The sequence below is a fragment of the Ambystoma mexicanum genome, chromosome 6p (assembly GCF_040938575.1).
Source record: "Ambystoma mexicanum isolate Mex_15411 chromosome 6p, UKY_AmexF1_1, whole genome shotgun sequence".
Taxonomy (NCBI): Eukaryota; Metazoa; Chordata; class Amphibia; order Caudata; family Ambystomatidae; genus Ambystoma; species Ambystoma mexicanum.
Window position 1 is genome coordinate 304,338,690 of NC_090935.1, and position 23,764 is coordinate 304,362,453.

Below are 23,764 nucleotides of genomic sequence, written 5' to 3' on the forward strand. Positions count from 1 at the left end.
ACTTTGTAAAAAGCATCCCCATTTTTCAAAAAATATGTCCCTCCTCTCTTTCCTGCGCGGGGCCCGGCACACGGCCGTAACCTCGCCCACCTTGGCTCCGCCCCGTGCATCGCCCATCAGTCCTTTTCTCTGCACGATCGGGGCCGGACGCACTTGCATGCTCGGAAGATTTTCTTCCCCGTTTTCCTCTCTGGCTCTCGCTAGCGTTCATTTACTAGTCTGTCTTTTAAATTAGATTTTCCAGACTGTTCATTGTATCACCGTCGCTTCGCGAGGGCGGATCCCCATCCTCTTTGTTTAGAGTGTTTGGGTCCGGATCACCGTTGGGACTCCTGTTTTTACTGTGACTCCCTTTCGGTCCGGGCACTTCAACGTCAGTTGGAGCAGTGGGAGGAGGTGTTCCGATGAACTCCTCCTTCTCATTTTCAGGCTTTCATCGACGAGAAGAAGAAACGCCCGGTAAGTTCTTTACTTTTCAAATCACCCTGACCGGCGGATACCTTCCCAGGTTCCTCTCAGGCTGGCAGGGGCGTTGATCGCTCTGTTACCGGTGTTCGCCCTGAGGTGCCTCAAGCCTAATAATTCTACCAGAGTTTTCTCCGAGGGTCTCTGTAAGGGGCCTGTGTACACCGGAGTATGCTCCGAGGCCCCTCCTGTGGGGGCTGTTTGTAGGGCCAGCTCTAGTGAGTCGTGGGGTACCGGAGCTTGCTCTGAGGCCTCTCTTTCGGCTTCCATCAAAAACAAAACCGGGGTGCGCCCGAGGCCTTGGCTGGGCTTGTGGTTACCGAACGGATGTTCGAGGCCCGTGCCGATAAGGCTATTACCGGGCCTAGGTCCGAGGTCCCTCGTACAGAGGCTAAGGCTACCAACAGTTCTGAGGGGCCGGGCAAGGCCCTGTCGGTGAAAGCGGTTGCTCACTGTTCCCGTTCTTGTGGTGACACCAGATCTGTTGAGGAGGCAAAGAAGCAAGGTTCTTCTTTTACCGGCAGTGCCGAGGCCCTTCCTTCGAAGGCTCAGTTGACGGTTGGTATGTCGCAGAAACTTTCCAGGCCTCATAGTACCGGCTCTGCCGAGGTTCCTTACGTTAAGGCTAAAAGTAAGACCCCTGATCCATCGACGGGGACCCCTGCCTCACTTCCTCACTTGCCACAGTTCCCCTCAGATGAGGACAAAATGGCGGCCGTTCCCGCCACGACCACGGCAGCCATTTTAGGTACTACCCCTACAACGACGCCATCGGCCCCTGGTGTAGGGTTCGGTCCTTTGGGTGAACCTATGGTCCTTTGTGCGCTTCCTTACCGGCCGGTTTATGATTGGAATGCCCGATGCCTCTTCCGCGCAATTTTCCGTTGCCCGCAGGGGCGGCTCCTTTGATTTATGTGAATACGTCGGTGGAGGGGCCGGTGTGGCACCCTTCTCCTTTACGTCCCTGGATTTGTCCACCTCATGAGAGGCTTCCTCAGGTTCCGAAACAATCTCCTGAGGACGCCTTTTTCGGTAAATTTCAAACGCTTATGCGCACCGACCCCATGAGGAAATATTTCAAAGGGCTTTTCAAGGAGATATGTCCACCTGCGCCTCCGGCTCCACCTGTTCCTCCGGCGCCTCCCTTGCTCATGGTGCCTCCCCCTGCTCTTCCGCCTTTGCCACCAATGTCCCCAGTGTACAAGGCAGTGCCTGACACGGCTCAGCAGGATCCTGACCTGTCAGATGACCCTCAAGGCGATCAGGACAACAAGGAGCTTCTCCGCTCTATCAGAGCCTTTCATGACCGGGTACTGGACATGATGAGTTTCTTAGATGTTCCAGTGCCCGCTCCGCAGGAGGGCGTGCTTTCTGGGGCGTTCACCTTGTCTCCGTTAGAGCGTACCGGCCTGTTCCTGCAGAAGGACGTTCTGGCCGAGGTCCGAAGAGTCTGGGAAAAGCCACACTCAGGACTTTTTGTCAATAAAAAGATTTATGCAAGGTACAGGCTGCATTCTTCGGAAGAAGTGGCCTTGTCGTCTTGTCCGCCTCCTTCCTCCACCCTGCGGAGCGGGTCCCTCGGGCACCGGAACATCTAAGACAGGTCAGGATCCTGCTGAGCCGTGTCAGGCACTGCCTTGTCCACTGGGGACATTGGTGGCAAAGGCGGAAGAGCAGGGGGAGGCACCATGAGCAAGGCAGGCGCTGGAGGAACAGGTGGAGCCGGAGGCGCAGGTGGACATATCTCCTTGAAAAGCCCTTTGAAATATTCCCTCATGGGGTCGGTGCGCATAAACGCTTGAAATTTACTGAAAAAGGCGTCCTCAGGAGATTGTTTCAGAACCTGAGGAAGCCTCTCATGAGGTGGACAAATCCAGGGACGTAAAGGAGAAGGGTGCCACACCGGCCCCTCCACCGACGTATCCACATAAATCAAAGGAGCCGCCCCCACGGGCAACGAAAAATTGCGCAGAAGAGGCATCGGGCATTCCAATCATAAACCGGCCGGTAAGGAAGCGCAGAAAGGACCATAGGTTCACCCAAAGGACCGAACCCTACACCAGGGGCCGATGGCGTCGTTGTAGGGGTAGTACCTAAAATGGCTGCCGTGGTCGTGGCGGGAACGGCCGCCATTTTGTCCTCATCTGAGGGGAACTGTGGCATGTGAGGAAGTGAGGGTTTCAGGCCCTGGTCCCTATGGTGACGATCATGACAGACTACTCCCTCCTCGGGTGGGGTGCCACGTTAGATCTCCTTCAGGTCTCGGACCTTTGGTCGCCTCAGGACAAGCTCCTGCACATAAATCATTTAGAGCTTCTGGCGATCTTCTTAGCGCTCAGGGCGTTCAGACCGCTCTTTGTCAACAAGGTGGTCCGCATAAGAACGGACAATGTAGTGTCTATGTACTACATAAACAAGCAAGGGGGAACAAAGTCTCCCCCCCACCCCCCTCGTGGACCTGTCCATCCAGATTTGGGAGTGGGCCGTGCTTCATGGGGTCTGGCTGCTTGCAGTGCACATCCTGGGCTAGCTGAATGTCACAGCGGATTCACTCAGCCGGTGGACAGTGGGCAACTACGAGTGGGAGTTGAAGGCGGAGGTCCTCTCATGGATTTTCTCGCGTTGGGGCACACCGGAGGTGGACCTCTTCGCCACGGCAGTAAACAAGAAGCTTCCTCAGTATGCCTCCCGAGGGGGGCTGGGATCCTCCTCTCTGGGGGATGCTCTCGAGATTCCATGGCACAACATGAGAGCTTACGCCTTCCCGCCTCTGCCTCTAGTTCATCGAGCAATTTGGAAGTTGAAGAACTCTGTGAACTGTTCTCTTCTACTGATATCCCCGTGTTGGCCGGCCAGGTTTTGGTTCTCAGAACTTCAACACCTGTCGGTGTATCCACCGATCAGGTAACCAGTAACTCCCGATCTTCTTCACCAAGGGGAACAACAGATGTGGCACCCCTCCCCACAATCGCTCAGCTTGGCGGCATGATGCCTGAGTTCAAGTCTTTAGAGCATTTGAGGTTGTCTGCGGATAACATGCGCATTATCCAGGCAGCCCAGAAACCCTCGACCAGATCTCAATACAAGAGTAAATGGCTCAGGTTCTGTCATTGGTGTTTGCAGAAAGAGTTGGATCCGAGGGTGGCCACGATTGACACGGTGCTGTCCTTCGTATCCTCCCTAGCAGAGTCAGGGGTTCATGTTCTGTCTTGCAGGACTTACCTCTCAGCGGTTTCTGCTTACCTCTCTACAGACCGGTGTTCTTATTCTCTAACTAACCCGGTGGTGAAGAGACATTTTGCTGGCTTGACACGCCTCTACCCTCCGGTTCGTAGTCCGCACCCACCTTGGCATCTAAATGGAGTCCTGACGGCGCTGTGCCATAAACCCTTTGAGCCAATGGCTACGGTTGACCTCAAGTACGTGTCCTGGAAAGTGTCCTTTCTGGTCGCTGTTACGTCAGCGAGGAGAGTGAGTGAGCTCCAGGCATTGTCGGTGGAGCATCCTTTCTTGGTCTTTCACAAGGACAAGGTAGTCCTTCGGACAAACCCGACTTTCCTACCGAAGGTAGTGACCGAATTCCATCTGAATCAGTCGATCTCCCTTCCGGTCTTTTTTCCGAACCCTGCCTCAGATGCTGAAAGGGTTCTACACTTGACGTCCAAAGAGCTTTTAAGTTCTACCTTGACAGGACTTCCGAGTTTCAGAGTTCTTCTCAACTTTTTGTGACCTTCGGTAACCCTCAGGGCAAGCCGGCGTCTAAGGCATCTATTTCCAGATGGATTGCCGCCTGCATCTCGGAGTCTTTCACGGTCCAAAAGCTGAAACCTCCTAAAGGTATCCATGCACACCTGGTGGGGGGCAAGGCAGCCGCGGTTGCTTTTCAGAAATATGTTCCCTGGGAGTCCATCGTTAAGGCAGCTACTTGGGCCTCCCCATCTGCTTTCTGTAAGAATTACTGCCTCGATATGAGCTCTAGAGCTGACGCTCAGTTTGGTCAGGCTGTGCTAAAGAACCTGTTTCAGTAAGGGGTATTTCCATTCACCCATAGTTCCTGTAAGGAGTGCTTGGGAATCTCCCACAAGTATGGAGGAAAGGGGACGGTACGTAGGAGTATTACCAGGTTACTCACCGTAGTGACTACCTTACTCCTAGTCCATAGTCCCCTTTCCTCCATACGCCCGCCCGCTGTCCCCTCAAATAAGGTTCCCCTTGTTATTGCTAATGGGTCTGCGACACACCAACCGTCAACTGAGCCTTCGAAGGAAGGGCCTCGGCACTGCCGGTAAAAGAAGAACCTTGCTTCTTTGCCCCCTCAACAGATCTGGTGTCACCACAAGAGCGGGGAACAGTGAGCAACCGCTTTCACCGACATGGCCTTGCCCGGCCCCTCAAAACTGTTGGTAGCCTTAGCCTCTGTACGAGGGACCTCGGACCTAGGCCCAGTAATAGCCTTATCGGCACGGTTCTCGAACATCCGTTCGGTAACCACAAGCCCAGCCAAGGCCTCGGGGCGCACCCCGGATTTGTTTTTGACGGAAGCCGAAAGAGAGGCCTCAGAGCAAGCTCCGGTACCCCACGACTCAGTAGAACTGGACCTACAAACAGCCCCCACAGGAGGGGCCTCGGAGCATACTCCGGTGTACACAGGCCCCTTACAGAGACCCTCAGAGAAAACTCCAGTAGAATTATTAGGCCCGAGGCACCTCAGGGCGAACACCGGTAACAGAGTGATCAACGCCCTTGCCAGCCTGAGAGGAACCTGGGAAGGTATCTGCCGGTCGGAGTGCTCTGAAAAGTAAAGAATTTACCGGGTGTTTCTTCTTCTTGTTGATGAACGCCTGAAAATGAGAAGGAGGAGTTCATCGGAACACCTCCTCCCACTGCTCCAACTGACGTTGAAGTTCCCGGACCGAAAGGGAGTCACAGTAAAAATAGGAGTCCCAACGGTGATCCGGACCCAAACACTCTAAACAAAGAGGATGGGGATCCGCCCTCGCGAAGCGACGGTGATACAATGAACAGTCTGGAAAATCTAATTTAAAAGACAGACTAGTAAATGAACGCTAGCGAGAGCCAGAGAGGAAAACAGGGAAGAAAATCTTCAGAGCATGCAAGTGCGTCCGGTCCCGATCGTGCGGAGAAAAGGACTGATGGGCGATGCACGGGGTGGAGCCATGGTGGGCGGGGTTATGGCCGCGTGCCGGGCCCTGCACAAGAAAGAGAGGAGGGACACATTTTGGGAAAAATTTGGATGCTTTTTATGAAGTGCTCCGGTCCCATCCCACAGGATGGAGAGATGTCCCACAAGTATGGAGGAAAGGGGACTATGGACTAGGAGTAAGGTGGTCACTACAGTGAGTAACCTGTTAAATCTAAGATGTGGAATACGTTGGAGGACACAATCCATTCTAAGAAGTTACCAACTGGTAACATTCTTTCACTGGATGTTCCTCCAACGTATTCCTCCTCGCCCTCCGATCCTACCCCTCTGTAGATTTTACGGTGTAATTACCACTTCAACTCTCGCAAGGCTGACACCTGGCTACCTATACTATCTATACAGCAGAGAAAGAGGGGAAAAGCAGAACTGAGGCCAACGGGCGCCGCCGTGCTACTTGTATACCCGATGACGTCACCCTCGACGGAGGCCTTCGAGGGACTTTGACTCGATGACATCGACGCGCACCGCCCTCTGGCGAGAAAAAAATTCCGAAGCAGCTAAAGCTGTATGGAATACATCTAAAATGAGGAAAATGTTGGAGGAACATCCAGTCGAAAGAACGTTACCAGTTGGTAAGTAACTTGTTCTTCTGTTTTGTTTAACAGACTATGAGCACTTTAGCGTCTGTCACTTTGGTAGATCCATGAGGACCTTTATCTCTGCACCATGATGCTTGAAGTACTTTTTTCTTTGCTTTCTTCGACCTATGGAGAACATAGCACTTAATAGCATAGACAACTTTCTCTGATTTGCTGAGGTCACTTTTGCCCTGACTATGGTTATTTTATGCTACTTTTTACTCAGGGAAACAGTTATTTGGATAAGTAATGACATTTTTTTGATTCGGTCATTGTGTGAACCAATTCATGACATGTTCTATCGAATTGATTTCTAAAATTGAATGTTTTTAGATATGTTGTGTGCTTTGGTTCTATTAATGGTAGAGTTGTATATCTTGTGAAACTTTTTTTCGTGTACTGTTAGATGAATTTTGTAATTTTTATTTTTTTATTCGCTGTTGATGTATTGTACATTGTAAAAGGGTTTAACTATTTAAACAGTAACACAATAAAAAAAACTAGATTAAATGATAATTGCCTGGGTATAAGTAAGTGCTGAGTTTCAGTTAAGGGTTTAGGTTTAATAATGTTACCTCTACCTTTGGAAGTTGGAAGAAATAGATTTCTTCAATGATTAAATTGTTGACTGAGATATGTTTAGCAAAGTTATATTACATTTTAATTTAAAAACATAGATGGAACATTTATAGAATGCTAATCCACCTTTGAATGACAACAGCCACACAAGGTTTTAATTGATAAAGTTCTCTTTGGATTTAATTTTTAAAAAAGTTCCCTGTGGCATGCACTTTCGTTTGAGCACATCAATACAGCAGTGCAGTTGGGAAACACACCTATATCTGGGTATGTGCTTCCATTGAGATTCATGAAACCTCCATTGATGGGATGCAATTATTAATACGGCATGTTTCGTTTGAAGGTGTAAAATAAATTACAAATATTTACAAACTAAGCAAAAATATTGGTTAGTATTAAAATATGCGAATCTCATTTAGTGACCAACACTTTTTAACTTAAAATCTGAAGAACAGTACCAACAAATCTACATACCAATATATAGCTATGCTTTATACCAATAATTGAAACCATTTACATATATCTACTGGGGTAGAATTGAATCAAGCTTCCCCTGTTGGAGCATTTCATTTGTTGTGGTCATAAGGTCTTTTGGAACTGTGAGCAGGATGGAACCCGCAAATTGCAAGAGAGCTAGCATTTCCTAGCTGGATAGATGCACATAATCTGCATACCCTACAAGATGAGCAAATAACATAGGATGTACTTTGGGACAAGTAATGGTAATAAGAAGAATGTTTTAGAATTGCCATGAACCCTGTTCTAAAGCCGATTTTGTTAGATTTTTAATTTCAGTGATTGGCATTTCCAAATGCATTGAACCGAAACATTAAGAATTTTAGAAACCAAAACATGGAAAGGAAACCTTTTATATTTAGCCGCATTAAGTGTTAGTAGTGTGCATCTTTTTGATATGTATATATTGAGGTGGACATTGATAAATTTTTTTCTTCGAGAAAATGGAAATGTTCAGTTTAGATGCGAGTTTACAGCTGAGTAAATGTTAGTGAGAACAGAAATGCAAAGAAACTTTTCAGTCTAAACCCTGGCAGCCAGTTTTAATTGGTCGGATTAGGTGCCTTTAAAGATAATTAGTCCAGTGATGGCTGTGAGCTAAAGGCATGCAACGAAGGAAGCCACGTTTGACTTAGAGGGTTAATATGCCCAGAGCAAATAATTAATGATTGCTGTAACCTTTGTACCAAGCACGAAAACGCATTTAACTGTGCAATCGGTGAAAATATTACCATTTGTGAGGGTTTGCGTGTGTTAACCTGTATGACGTCATGAATTTTTACTGTTTTTATTATTATATTCCAATTAAATCACTTATTGATAAATGTGTACTTTTAGCTTCTAGTACATTAACGCCTATAACATATTTGGCCAGCAAGTGCACTTTAAAATGCAGTGGAAGAAGACGAATAGTATGTACTGTAGCATTACATAAAATCTACTTCCTGGGGAGTTTTTACTGTTTAGCGTTCATGCTGGAAAAAGAGAAATGGTATCACTTGGTTAAAAGCGCTTGTTATTCTTTCCAAGATGTTTTTCTACATTAAGTTGATTATATTTCGGACAGTAACCAGGCAGAACTGATGTGCATGCATAAAGTTTGGGAACAATTCATATTGTTTGTTTCACCTACTTTTCTGACTATGGGCTATGCACGGCATACAAAGCTACAGGGATGCATGACACAAGACTCTGGACTCGAAATTTTAAAATGTATACCTTTATTCGTACAGACGTTTCTGGTAGTTGGTTGCTTGTATTTGGGCAATTTGCATGCCCGCAGTGCTTTGATCATATGGCTCTGAACTGGTGGTGAATTTTTAGTGATGACTACTGGGTGAACTTGAGACTTGGATCAAATGGCTAATTCTACTTTCTCATTGGCATTAGAAATGTAAACACCACTTCTAGTTGTTTTTTTCTACATTGCAAACAGCCGCCATATTTTACTTCTATAGCCTGTTTGTGAAGTCTGTGAGGACTGCACCTGAGCCGTCTACCGTTATTTATGTTTCTATCCAACAATGTGTTTCTCAGATACATGGTGGCCATTTTACTTTATTTTTATAATACATCCAAGTACAGTCTGCAAGCTCACAGTAAAGTTTATAATTGACAACACATAAAAGCATCGCCATATTTTAGGAGGATCGTGAGGTGAGATTCATGTTGCGGGGGTTGACCCTCTTTGCTAAATGGACAATCTAGAGGTTTTGTTGTCAGGAAGGTGTCGCTGCCAGCACGTCACTAATTTCGGTGCGCGCCCTCCGAGGAACTGAAGCAGTTCTAACTTGGATGTCCTCACACGACTGGCATCCAATTGTGTGGCTGGTCGATTCCTGCACTTGGCGGTGGGAAAGCTGCCAGAGGCTCCACAGGGACCAGTGGGCCGCTGAATGGGGATGCATTTCATGATACCTGTTTTTATTTTATTGAAAACGTTTTACTTGTCTTTGTGATAACCTTTTGGTCTAGTCTGTCAGATAATCTTATCCCACATTGAAGTCTAAATAAATGGAATGACACATTGGCGTTGTAGTAGGACGACAGGAATAAGTAATAATGGTCATATGTTTGGGCAACGACTGGAGGAAGGTTCCAGTGACAGTCCCGGGCTGCGACGTATAAAGATTTCAGCATGAAGAATTCTCCAGTTTCCAGCCCCTCGAGCATGATGGGTGCAAGCATAAAGATTCCAAACAAAGAAGCATAGTGCCACACACAGCAATTTACCATAATGTGCACATTTGTTTACAACTATCTACTACTCTGTTTTGGCACACTCAAAAGCAAAGTAATCCAGTCATCTGCAGTCAGGGATTAGCTGTGGTTTCTCTCAAACTTCACAGTGGGAAGAATGATAGAGGCGCATTGCTTGTTAAGCTTTGTGATGTCGGATTTCGTCCAGAATGCTAAAACGAGACAGTGAACAGTGGACCTGTACAGTCCTGGGTAAAACATTACATTACTGCTAATTTCCGTTTGAGTGTCATTGGCCACTAGCTCCGGTGGCAGATAAAATGCAATCAATTATGTTTTGTTCCATCGAAAGAGGTGGTTCATGCTCCCAGGGAGTAGTAGAAGTCCTCAAGCAAATGCAGTACTTTTTTTGCAAAAGTCATACTTGTGAAATAGTTTGTTCATTGTTGATAACATTTAATACATGAGAAGCAGCAATTATCTTGGTACTCTGTATAGTCTGTAAGGTTGTGGAAGGAGGAGAAGGACACAGAGGTGGTATGCTCTCGTACGTCCTGTCCCCTTTCCTCCAACCTTTTGGAGGTTCCCCCCAACATGGGGGACAGAACTGGAGCCTTTGGCAGTGAAAAATTAAGCTTCCCCTTTAAATCTAGCATAGCGCGTATGGGTGTGGCCTTGGGCCTGGGAACGCCCCGCCAAAGCCCCACTCTCCCATGCCTCACCTCAGTCCCTTTTTCCTCACGGACTGTTAGACGTGGAAGCCAGCGCAGACACTTCCGCTTGCTCTGCGTTTGTTTGTTCAATTCTTATTTCACTTCCCTTTGGTGCGTTTCCTCCCCGGCACACATTTTGGCTGCAGGAGGATTCACAAGATGTTCCTCATGCGACCACTCGTTCCCGGCCTCAGACCCCCATGCCCTCTGTCTTGAGTGTTTGGGGCCCGACCACCCCTGAGATTCATGTTCGGACTGCAGTGCTCTCGGTCACAGGGCATTGAAGAATCATGTGTCACGGTGGAGAGAGATCTTCCACACTTATCCTCCCCCCACCTTAAGGACTTCATCTCTAGGACCACTTGTCAAGACAAGGTAGGCCCTCTGTTCAGCACGACTTCACAACGCGGCAACTCTTTTCCCTGGGTTCCCACATATCGGGGTTCCTCCGATTCATGCATGCCGAGCCCTCTAAGACTACTGTCTCCCAAGCTGAGGGGCGCAGGGGCCCTACCAGGCTGTCCTCGGAAGGGCAATCAAGTTAGTCCACTTCTACCCCAGCGGGTAAGGGATCGTTGAGTGCCACCTCCAAGATGCTGTCCTTTGCTCGATCCAGCACAGCTCTCGGCACAGATGCTGAGGGCATCCAGTCTACTGGAGCTTGCTCCGAGGTCGTGAGTCAGGGCGTTACGACTACCGGCCGTCCGGCTGAGCACTCAGGGGTAGACGCCTCTGCTTCGGGTGAAAGACCCAAGCTTTATTCTTTCTCATCTGAGGCCTCTCTTGGCTCAGGGCCTTCATGCTCTACCACCCAGGGCATGATGCAAGGCTTTAAAATGGCGTAGCGGAATGAGCAGAGTCTGCCAGGCAGGCAGCCATTTTGGATACATCTCGGGGCCCGCCACTGCTTTCATCCATTGAATGTCCTTTGAAGGATGATCCATCCCCTTCCCTCTGGTAGTGGCAGCAGAGCCTACAGTGCAGGCTTTTGGCTTTGGTCCCTACCTATCACAACCGTATGGCTACATGCACCAGGCGCCTCAGGGCTTTGCCCAGTAGCAGAGGCCCAGCCCCCTAGGGACCCGGCAGCTGGTGAGGACCGCGTCTTCAAATGAAGGGGCTCCTGAAGGACATTGTGAAGGAGGTCATGCCGCAGGTGGCGCCTCCCTGGACCCCTCCTCTGGGTACTCCCATTCCTCCTGCGCTCCCAGTTCAGGTGCTGGCCCCTCCACCGGTTCAGACCTTAATGGTCGTTCTGACCCCTCCACCTCCTCCTCTACCACCAACGCCTCCCCCTCAACAGCCGTTGGCCCTGTCTGCGACTCTGCACCTGGGAGGGGTACCCGCCGGGTCACCTGTGTCCGAGGGCCCGGACTCCCCTCAGTCTGTGGAAAAGGGGAAGGGCACAATTATGATGATGACACCCAGGATTATGAGCCCTCAGCCTCCGTTAAGTCCTTTCATGACTTCTTTCAGGGCCAGGCAGAGTTCTTGGGGGTCCTTCTTCCAAAGGAAGCCCCCCAGGAGTCGGATGTGGTAGCAGAGGTCTTGGGGAAACGCACCACGATCCAGTCCGGCATCCCCCTCTAGAAGGATGTCATACAGGCGGTGCAAAACGTCTGGGACAAGCCCAGGACCAACACCTAGATGAACAAGAAGTTGGAAAGCAAGTTTGAGCTGACAGACGCAGAGCCAATCCCCCTTGCTTCCCACCCGTAGACCCATTCCTCTGTGGTGGCTGTGGCCTCGTTGTATTCTTCACCATAGTCTTTGCCGTCTTCCTCCACCTCCAGTTGCCTCTTCAAGAAGGATAAAGTCCTTGAGAAAGCGCTGTTACTCCATTTTAGGACTGCATCTGCGGCAAGCCAACGTGGATGCCCTCTTGGTTGTGGCTAACCAGAAGCTGTGGCGGGAGCTCTGGGAATTTCTGCCTGACCTCCTTCTGACAACCAAGCCTCCTTCAAGGCCTGTCTGACAGATGCCCAAGCCATTTCTCAGGACATCATGGACTCTTCGGTCTCTCACATTGACACAGCCAGCAGAAGGTTGTGCCTTGGGGTCGATGATGGCGTGGATGCACATCACAAAGATTTCATCTGACATTCTGGAACGGATCCTGGATCTGCCCTTTGAGGGTGTGGACCTTTTTATTTGTTGACTGATTATGAGTTGACAAAGAAGAAAACCTCCATGTCCGTGGCCGTGGCCATCCTGACAAAGCCAGGTCATAAATCCTTCCCTCAATCCCAGGGCAGGACCGAGTTCAAGTCTCGTGCTTTCTCCAGCTTCAAGGGTTTCCGGGACCGCCATACATGGAGGCCTGACAGGGCGCCCATCGACACCAAAAGGAAGCAGCAGAGGACTTTGCGCATGTTTTTTCCGCTCCCCCTCCTCTGACGCCAAGGAGCAGTGACAGCCAGGTTGGGGAACACAGCTTGCCTATGGAGGGCCGTTTGGCTCTGTTCCAGGACTCCTAGGAGCGTCTTTTTCAGAGACCAGTGGATCCTCTCCGTAGTCTCCACAGGCTTGTCTGCCTCTACCATCCTCTCCTCCTCTGTGCCGGATCGGGCCCCCAGCTCTTTTACTGGAAGTCCTTTCTCTATTGGAGATGCAGGTGATAAAACTGGTTCCTCTTGTAGACAGGGACTTCGGTTAGTATTCCAGGATTTTTTGCGGCACCCAAGAACAACCAGGCCGGCCTGAGGGGTAGTCCTGGACCTGTCATTTCTAAATCTGCCCTTACCGCTGGAACGCTTCAAGATGATTACTCCCGTGCACATAGCGGAGTCTGTGTGCAGGGGACTGGATGTGTTCCCTTCACCTCAAGGATGCGTATCTGCATGTACCCATCTAGCAACTGCTTCAGAAGTTTCTGTGGTTCACGATTAAGTTGTACTACTTTCAGCACAGGGTGCTGCCCTTCGGCCTGAACTCGGCCCCTCGTGTCTTTACGAAGTTGATGAACGTAGTGGCGGGCCTTCTCCGCTTGAAGGCCATCACCTATACCCTTATTTAGACTGCCTGTGAGGGCAGGATCACATGAAGGGGTGGTGCACTCCTGCCTGAGATTGGCAGATCTCCTTCATCAGCTGGGGTTTTCCCTCAACCAGAAGATATCAGTTATGCCCATCTCAGGAACTGGTCTTCCTGGGGGTTCGTTGGAACACTACAGCGGGTGTTCTCCAATGCCCCAGAGGCTTATGTCCCTCCACAGGACAACTCGACCACCTTGGCATGGTGGCCCCAGCACATTCTGGGCCTGATGGACTACTGCATGCTCACCGTACAGCATGCTAGTCTCAAGCTGAGGTGCCGCCAGCTCCATCTGGCAGGCAGTTGGAATCAGGAGACAGGGTCTCAGTCGGACAGGTTCCCAATATCACAACTCCTGCCTGATCGTCGCTGGTGGCTGATGGTGGACAATCTCTAAGCGGGAGCCCCCTTCACCCGACCGAAGCCTACCATTGTGGTGATGACAGACTCCCTCTCGGGTTGGGGGCTACTCTGGAGGGCTATGCGATTCATGGAGCATGTTCCAAGATGGACGCCCTCATGCATACTAAGAAGCGACATTTGGGCCCTAGAGTTGGAACCGTCCTACGCTAAGCTCTGGCTATTTAGTGCTGCTTTAGATGGTGGTACAAGGTCACAGGTTTTTGATGAGGTGAATCCCACACCTCGTCGTATGATTGGAAAAGGGGAGGGTTTCCTGGTTATCTTGCAGTTTTGAATTTCTGAAAAGTAGATTCTACGCGCTCTTTGCGTTTTAACTAGTGCAGGTTTATTTAGTGTGGACTCATAGTCCCAATAGTGGCCAGCCGACACGTGTTTCTACCTTGTGGGTCTTTATCAAGGCTAAGGTGGGTCTTGCCCCCGGTGGGGTCCCGTATGTGGTCTGTGCAGGCCCTGTGTATTCACAGCTGGGGTCCTCAGTGGGCCTTATGAAAGGGAATGCTGGCGGAGCTGTTACTACTTCGTCATATGCCGGTCCTCTTGCATATCTATCTGCTTGTGCTCATGGCAGTGGGCCTGGCCCTCTAAGCGTTCTTGCCCCTCATCAGGGACAGGTCTGTTCTGGTCAGGATGGACAATCCATCTACAATATTTTACCTGAACAAGCAGGGTAGCGCTCTTCTCCCCCCACCTCTGCTTGGAGGCGGTTTCGATCTGGGAATGGGCCCTGGTGGAGGGGATTTTGATTTTTGGCAGTCTACCTCCCGGGGGACAGCAATGCATAAATGGACCATTTCAATAGTTTGGGTTTCAACATCTCCGAGTGAGAGTTGCACAGCAACTCCTTGTTGCCCCTGTTCCAGCGTTAGGGGTTCACGGACCATTTGTTCGATCCCCTCGGAATGCCAAGTGCCTCTAGTTTGCTTCATGGGCAGGTCGGAGTCAGGGGTCACTGAGAGACGCCTTCCAGATCTGCTGGCAGTGCCGCATGTGTTGTGTTCCCACCCACCTCTCTGCTCCAATGGACCCTCTGCAAGTTCCGGACCTATGTGGGCTGCAGCCTCATACTAGTTGCCCCCCACTGGCCTTCGAGACCCTGGTTTTTGTATCTGCTGTAGTTGTGCTCCTAGGGTCCTGTCCATCTTCTGATCTCCAGCTTAGGCTTCCTGACACAGTAGGGCGTGGCAGTGTAACATCTGGACCCAGCCAAAGTAAGGGGACTGAGGTGAGGCGCCTGAGGGCAGGGCCCTCGGCAGGGCATTCACAAACCTGAGGCTGCGCGCTATAGTAAATTTAAAGGGGAAGCTCAATATTTTGCTGCCAAAAGATCCAGTACTGTTCCAATGTTGGGGAGTGCTCTACAAGGATGGAGAAAAGGGAACTATTGACTAGGAGTACTGTAGTTACTACGGTGAGTTACTTTAATTACTCTTACATCCCGTCCCCTTTCCTCCCTACTGCATGGGCGTCTCTTCCTAGGGATGGTAGACAGAACCTTTTTCAGCAGAAAAAACCTTCTCCTTTAAATGTAGAGGCGCACGGGGGAGTGGCCCTGGGAGCATGTGCTACCCTAACTCCGCCCACCGGTGCCACACCTCAGTCCCCTTTTCCACGTCGACGGGAACAGGCCGATTTCACCAGCGCTCCTGGGTTTGGCCCTGCCATGTAATACCACGCGCTCTTCCCCAGATTCTTCTATCTTTTTGTCTTCTTTTTGTCATTCAGGTACTTGGTCCTGCAGCGTGGCGCTCCTCCCTGGCGCATGTCAACTTCAGTGGGCTTCAGCAGGTGTCCAGCCAGCGACGGGCTCTTTACTACGTCCAACCCCCACGCTCTTTGCCTCTGATACCATGGCCCGAACACGGCTGGGAAGGTTGTACCCTGTGCAAAGCACTGATTCCACAAGCACTGAAGAACAGGCTAGCTAGGTGGACGGAGCTCCTCAAAAGGTCGCCTCCAGAGGACTTGAAGAACTTCGTCAGACAGAGATTGAGGCCCAAGGGGAGGGCCGCAATTTTCCATCGCACCCCGTAAGGGGGACTCCGTCCCGAGGAACATCTTGGGTTCTCGCACCAGCACACATACCAAGGCTATTCCAGCTACCGGTCTCATGGCCAGGGGGTCATCAGATCCTTCCGGAAGCAGTGCTGAGGGACGCAAGTTTTTTACCGGGTGTACACCCGAGGGGCAACGCCCCAGTACCGGCCCAATGTCCGAGCGGGCGCCTGCATGCTGCACTACTGCCGACACTGCCGAGGGCAATACGCCTTCCAGGCCTAGGCCTGAGGTGCAGGGCAGGCCTCATGCTCCACCACCAAGAGTCTTGGAAGAGGCCGATCCCAGGCAGCCATGCACCACGACTTTGGCACGTGGCACGCAGCTCAACAAAATGGTCGCTGTGCCAGACAACATGGCCACTCGTCCGATGCCACTCCTAGGAATGGAGCAGGCGGGTGAATAAGTTTCAAGGTGGGACTGGTGTCAACCAGGTACGTGGCCTACAGTTTATCCATCACTAGCACACCGCAGGTTGCCCCTGCATCCTAGACACAGTGCGCTCCAGCCTCAGCAGCCCCCAGCCACTCCGTTAATATCTCCTGCCACCTCTTCAGCCTCCAAAGACAGGTTCTTCAAAAGGTTCCTGGTGCTGATGCGGACCCCCCAGATGGGGGGGCCATCCTGCGGGATGCAGTCAGGGATTTGCTCCCTCTGGTCACTCCACCGGCGCCCATAGCCATTCCTCCCATGGCTCCCGCACCACAGGCCCCAGCTCAGCCCCCGTTGCCCCTGTCGGTTCCTTCGATTGACACCCTGCCTCCCACAGTACTGGCGGTTCCACACCAGCCTCCGCAGCAGCCCCCGGCAGTGGTCTCCACACTGCAGCACACTGCGCCCAGCACTCCTCCACCCGCTCCAGACAAGCCGGACACTCTGGTGGACACAGACGAGGAGGAGGAGGAGAACCCTGACACGCCGTCATCAGCCAAGGCCTTCCATGACCGGCCTGCAGGTTTGGTGGAATATTTGGACCTTCTTCAACCCGAGGTCGAGCAGCCTGAGAAGCGGGTCTTGGCAAAAGTCCTCAACCTACGACCCCCTAACAGATCGAGTATCCCGATGCAGAAAGACATTGTTGCCTTGGCCAAAAAGGGGTGGCTCAAGCCACATTTGGCCCAACCTGTGAATCGGCGCTTCGATGCCAAGTATAGACAGATCAAGGGGGACCCACTCTTACTGTTAGCACACCCTCAACCGCACTCTTTGGTGATCGCTGTGGCGTCACTCTACTCTAAGCCTCAGTCGTCCTTGACCACCTCGTCCTTGCCGCTGCTAGGTAATGAGGAGAAGATCTTAGAGGCGTATGGGAAGAAGCTGTACTCCAACACCTTACTGCACCTGCGTCAATCCAACATGGATGTTATGCTGACAGCTGTTAACCAGAGGCTTTGGCAGGAAATAGCTGACTTTCCTCCAGAACTTCCAGTGCAGAGCCAGGCACGCTTCAAAGCGGGTCTAGGAGAAGCCAAGCTGGTAGCGCAGGACATCATGGAGTCCTCCGTGGCCCACATCGATACCTCTAGCCGGGCCATCTGCATCGCCACGGACATGAGAAGGATGGACTGGTTTTGGGCTACTAAATTTAACCCTGATGTTCAGGAACGCATATTGGACCTTCTGTTCGAGGTTAGTGACCTCTTTCACTCTACTACCGATGAGAAATTAGATAAAAAGAACAGCCCGCAAACTGGGAAGTCTTTATCCTAACCAAAGCCATGCCCAAGGTGTACACCCAGTCACAGCAATGCTCAGAGAGGGGGCGGTCGTTCGGCGGGCTCTGGGGCTTCCAGGAACGGACATCGAGACAGCCTGACGCTCGCCGAGTCAGCTCCGGCGCAAACAACAAAAGGGGGGGGGGCAAGGGCTTCTTCAAGTCCCCCTCCTCAGCAGCAGCCTCAGAAGGAAAGAAAGCAAGACATGTCCCTTCGGGTCCACGTGTCTCCGCTGGGGGCCAGGCTTGTCTTTCACGTGCAATTTTGGTGGCAGAACTTTGCGCACCCCTGGATCCTCTCTATAGCATCCTCTGGGTACCGCCTACCAGTCCCTCCCTCTCCTCCTTCCTCCCCTCCTTCCTCCCCTCCTCTCCCACAGATTGGAATGGCAACTCTGTTGGCGGAGATCCAGTCGCACGTCGAGAGCCAGGCAGTGGAAGTCCCAGCCTCCCAGAGTGGATTGCGCTTCTATTCCAGGATTTCCGCCATACAAAAGAAGAACCAGCGAGATTCATGCTCTGGTGGCTTCAGAACTCTATACCACTTTCAACAGGGATAAGGTGGTCCTGCGGACTCACTTGGAGTTCCTACCAAAGGTAACATCCACTTTCCATCTAAACAAGGATATAGTCTTGCCTATCTTTTTTTGCTGACCCCAAGGACGAGGCTCAAAGTCTTGCACTGTCTGGATGTCTGGCGCGCTCTGAAATTCTGTCTGGACCAGGAACAAGGGCTTTCGTTAGTCAGATGCACTTTTTGTCACCTTTGGGGGGATCCAGGCCTGGGTATCAAGCATCCAAGGCTTCTATTGCACGGTGGATGGTTGCGGCCATTAAAGCGGCCTACGAGGGGAAGCACAAGCCGTTGCCAGGTAACATACTTGCTCACGCTGTCAGAGCAAAGGCCACTGCCATCTCATTCCAGCGGCAGGTTCTGTGGCAGATAAGCATGGCGGCCACCTGGGCCACCCTTTCGGCTTTCTGTAAGCATTACTGATTGAATGCCGGCTCTAAGTCAGACGCAGCCTTCGGACAAACGGTTCTAAGGAACCTATTTGCTTAAGGAGGGTGGTCTCTCCACCCTGGGGCTACATTCAGTTGTAATCGCCCATGCAATATGGAGGAAAGGGGACAGGACTTAAGAGTAATTATAAATTACTCACCATAGTGACTAACATACTCTTAGTCCCCTTTCCTCCATATGTCCCACCATCCTCCCCCCTAATACTACTGGTGTCATTAGGCAATGTTAAATGTTGTCGACGCGTCTATGGGGACTGAGGTGTGGCGCCGGAGTCAGGGTAGCACATGCTCCCAGGGCCTCTCCCCCGGGTGCCTCTAAATTTAAAGGGGAAGAAGGTTTTTTTCTGGTGAGAAAGGTTCCATCTCCCATCCCTAGGAAGGGACGCCCATGCAGTATGGAGGAAAGGGGACTAAGGACTAAGAGTAAGTTAGTCACTACGGTGAGTATATACTTATATTTGTAGGAAAATAAAAGGGAAAACTGTAACTTTCCCCAACTCTAAGAGGGGCTTCCCTGCCTCAACTAAATGCTAAGGATGTTTATTTATTTGTTTATTTATATTACTCTGAAGCCCACGGGCATCAGGGGGCATACATGAAGACGGGGACAACAAATATTGAACAGGACATCCAGATTGTTTGAAGAGGTAGGGCTGATTCTTATTACTTAAGCTTTTTTTCAATTTCTTTCTAAAGATTATGTAGCTTCCCTCTAGTCTTAAAGAGCAGGGTAAACCGGTCTGCTCGTGCAGTTAAGGACCGTCCGCACCGGTTTGTCCTTTTGACATCTGTGCTTACTATAAGTCCTTGTGCCTCAGATCTCAAGGCCCGACGTGGGGTGTAAAGGATTATTTGGCCTTTCAAGTAGGCGGGGGCTAATCCATAGTTGCAACGATGTACCATTGTCATGGATTTAAAAATGATTTGGTCCACTAATGCTAGCCAGTGGAGGCACTTCTTGTCGGCTGATATATGCTCCCTTCTGGCTTTCTGACAGATGATTCTCACTGCTTTGTTTTGTATGGTCTGACAATGCGCTATAGACCCCTTACTAGCTCCTAACAAAAGAGCATTGCCGTAATCCAGTCTGGTTAGGATAATGGCCCTGGCAATAGTTGCACAGTTCTTTTCACTTAAATACGGTCTTATAAATATAAGCAATCTCAAGTAGTACTGGCAGTTTTTATTTAGGTAAGCAACTTTGCTTCAGCTCCCAGAGATGCTGCCAGGTATATGCCCAGGGTTTTTACTTTTCGCGAGATCAGAATAAGAGTCTCTGATCTTAAAAGATTAGTAGTCCGGGCTTAGCTTAGACCTTGCTTGATGAGAGCCGATGTGCCAGAATGTCTCTAAAAAGTCCACCATCTTGTGTGAAAAACCTATTTCCTTTCCTTACACTTATAACTAAACTAAAGGATTGGTGAGCCTTCTTAATGCAAAAGGGTATCTCTCTCTCTTTCCAGAGAGCGGTCTATAGTTCCGGGGATTTGGGGGGACCAGGAGGAGAGGGGGTCTATTTCCTGCCAGAATGACTACCTTTTCAGGTTGCAGTCACTTTCTTTAGTAGGTACAAACAAAGGTCCAGTTTCCACAGTTCATGAAGGCTTGGGCAATTGCTTCCTCCCCCAGGTTTCTTTTAGACTCTTTGTCAGAGTTTACTCAAATTGGAAGAATGACTGTCTCCCTTTCCCAGACTTTGGACCAACTTGCTTCACTAGCCTGCCAAATATGGTCTTGTTTTCACAATATCTCAGTGCCAGGGGTAATGACACCCTTCCCCTGTTCTTTCTCATTCTTCTCACAGTGCCAGGGAAATTACTCGCTTCCCCCTGGCCCTTCTCGTGTACATTGCAGTGTTCACAATTGGCGTTTTCTATAGCAGCCCTGGTTCTCTAGCCTGCCAGGTACTCTGATGTTGGAGGGGGTTAATTACCTCATTTTCCCTTGGTGGTGGGCCCCAGACACCTCTTGATTCTCTACAGGTTGTCGCTGATATACCTGCTTCACTACACTGCCAGGTATTTACATGGCTCCCTTTTCTTAAGCCTGTCTCTGTATTGCTAAACGGGTCCCAGACCCTGGTTCTTGTGCCTCCTGTGCCCTTCTAGCTTCCCCAAACAACTGTGGTACCTCTGGGTTTGTTCCTGGTTCTTTGTCTGCTCAGTTTGGTCTCTCTTCCCCTCTCACCCACTCTCTCCCACCTTTCCTACTTTCCCTCTCTTCCCCCCCCTTCCGCCCTTTGCCCCCTGTCTTCTCCCCTCCACCTGAGTACCAAACCACCCCGAGGGGGGCTATCGGGTAGCATCCTGGCCTCCCTGGCCTCATGGGAAGCGGCTCCCCCTAGCTTAGAAGGGACGACATCGAAGAGTCGTCACACCTCCCAAACATTTTATTGCAAAAGTACAGCTCCTTCTCTAGGTTTTAACCCTGCTGGATAAACCTGGATGAAACACTTGTGTACCAGCGTAATAGAAATAAAATATCAATGTCAATAAAAATATCAATAACCTACCCTAGGCTAACCACCATTTAATACCCATTTGTATCTAAACCAGGTCTTTTCCTGTGTGGTCCTACAAAATGACTTCAGTCCATTGAATTGCAAAGTTCTGCTGAAGTTCATCTGGACCTGCTGTTGGAAGACCCTTATTTCAATATTTGAAGGGTGCAGTGTCTGAAGCACTGAACCTAGGACACCTCAGTTACCTAGCAGAAGAGAGGCAATATTCTAACATAGGATAGGAAACTGGCTTGAATATTATAGATTGAATCAAATCAGGCATATTTCTACTGTTTTGATGTCACTGCTGAAAGTTGTCCTTTTAGAAACGCAGGATGCTCTGTTTTCCTAGTAACGGTGAAACCTGTGCCAATTCGTTTGCTGGGGAGGTCAGCTTACAGATTTGGCTTTGCTGGGTGACAAAGCATGATGAACCTGCAAGTACTTTGGCTAGACTAGTGGTAAATGCATGCATGTTATAATAGGAGGTAAGCTGTACTAGTGACAATTTACTTTTGCAGAAGGTCCATAATATTCGATTATTTTTTTCAAATTTCACTAACTTTTTCTCTGAGATCACTATTCTAAAATCATAACTAACAATTATGGGATTGGCTTCTGATTCCCGAAAGTGTAAAATCAAATACATATTGTACTATGTAATCTACCATAAATGTTTAATTGTTACATTCATATTCAATTAACAGCGAAGTACACCTCCAGGCAGAAGACCACGTTCTTCAACTGTCACGGGGTGTGAAGAACCAATGGTAATTATCTTTTTCCTAAAACCATATCTAAAGTGAAATCGTCCTGATTTTCTCTGCATGGATTACTTTACAATCCGGTGCACATATCTAGGATTTATTCAAGGGGGATTATTTGACAGAAGTCAAATGTATTGTTCCTAACACATCACTGGAGATTTCAACCATTCAGTAACATTCTGTGTTAATGAGTCAAATGTGAAGCTTTTCTTTTTAGAGTTGGATAACCTGTTCCTTTCACTTATACCTAGCTGATCATTAGGAATGTGCATTGTCCGTGAATTACAAGGCCTGGTCTGGCTGCGCACAATGTAAACCTCTGAAAATAACGAATCCTCTAAAATGTCTCAAGCTCGTCTCCTGCTTCCCTTTACCTGCCAGTAATGTGAAGGTTGTTGGTTTGTTTAGTCAATTACACATTATGCAATGTATTACAACTTTCTTCATAACTGACACAATGCGCCATCACAATGGTATTTTATCGGTATGATTTTCAAAAGTTGTTGCTGTCAACTACTGTCATGATGCCTACCCCTGGGGACCCAGACCAAGTCCAGCAACCCCGGAAGCAGGCATCAAGTTACCCCAAGCAAGCCCAAAAAACCCCGCTAGGGGCTATTTGGGTGCAGTCCTGGCGCCTATGGCGCCAGGCTCATAGATTACAACTTACCTGATGCAGACCATGTTGCAAGAGCTCCAAGCCAAACGAGGCTTGGAAAGGACTATTTTACCTAAGGACTATTTTTTACTCGGGTGGGGCTGGGGAGGAATACTTACCTGGGACTACTTTGGAGGCTATTTAAACCACACCCGAAGAGCAGCACCCGCTTCGCGTTATTCTGCATCCAGCAGCGTAACGCTCACCGTGCCTGCAAGTCTGCATCCAGTCATCTGCCACGCCCGCCTCGAGTTTGGAGCTCCTAGAAAAAGGGAGAAAGAAGGAGAAAAGGTTAGAACAAGAGCAATACCTTTGATCCTTACCTGAATTCCTGATCCATCGCGCCTTCGAGCTGGAAGAAAGAAGTTATTTTATGCGAGCCGCCTCGCCTGTTGCAGCGCCGCGCTGAACTCACCGGCCTTCGCAGCATCTTCACATTTCACTGCATCCTCCTGCATGTTACCGCCGCACTCTGGCACCTAAGGAGAAGACAATAACAGCAAGGTGAGCCAAGGAAATACACAGAGGAATACCCCCCATAGACTTACCTGATTTTACCACCGGGGGTACTATTCTTCTTCACGGGTCGGCACAGCTTCCAATGCATCCTAGCCGAACCCCGGTCCCTAAGGGGAAACAAAAGGATAGCAAGGTGAAACAAGGGACTAACAAGGGGAACCCTCCTCACCACAAAAGACTTACCTGATTTTACCGCCGGAGGCATTCTTTCCCGAGACTTCATACTTTCTCTCAGCGCCTGAATAAGGGAGAAAGCAACAGGTTACATATGGACATTATTTTATCGAACTTATGTTGGATAATACAAATCCTTACCAGAACATTACCGGTTGCCACGAGGAACTCTTCAGTAGGGTCAAGCTTTAACCTGCAAGGAATCGGACAAGAGTGAAAGTCTGGCATTTGAACTCTTACAAACTACATACTTGCGGCGTCTTGCCGGGAATATCAGAGTCAATATTGTCCTGGAACTCACCAATTCCTTCGAGCCAGTGAAGCAACTGGTTATCTACGCGCCCCTGCGCTCAATGCAGGATGGAGAGCTCATCTTTTCAAATCATCAGGTGAGACTATAAGAGGGAACATTCAAGGTGATCAGTGGGGAGAACAGCAGGGTGGGGGGGATTTACGCTCAACTCCACGGGTGGTTAATTCCCTTTCTCCACTTGCAGAAGAATATTCCTACGGGCCAAGCAAACAAAGCTAGGTGGGCCAGTCCAGCCGTCATCTCGGCCCTACACGTCACATTGATTTCCCAAGGGACTCTCCTTTTCTTCTCTCTGTCAAATATTGAACATTCGA

At 49.8% G+C, this 23,764-nt stretch overlaps 1 protein-coding gene across 13 annotated transcripts in view; it reads left to right on the forward strand.

The window, feature by feature from the left end:
* The window catches only part of NEDD4L (NEDD4 like E3 ubiquitin protein ligase), a 2,900,454-nt gene that overhangs the window by 1,744,823 nt on the left and 1,131,867 nt on the right, over positions 1–23,764 (forward strand). For 9 of the 13 annotated variants that reach the window (XM_069627054.1, XM_069627053.1, XM_069627056.1 and 6 more), the window contains one exon: positions 21,727–21,789. The exons of the other annotated variants lie outside the window; for them this stretch is intronic. In XM_069627054.1, coding sequence (XP_069483155.1) covers positions 21,727–21,789 — 63 coding nt within the window. The remainder of the gene's footprint in view (positions 1–21,726; positions 21,790–23,764) is intronic. 13 annotated transcript variants of the gene reach the window in all.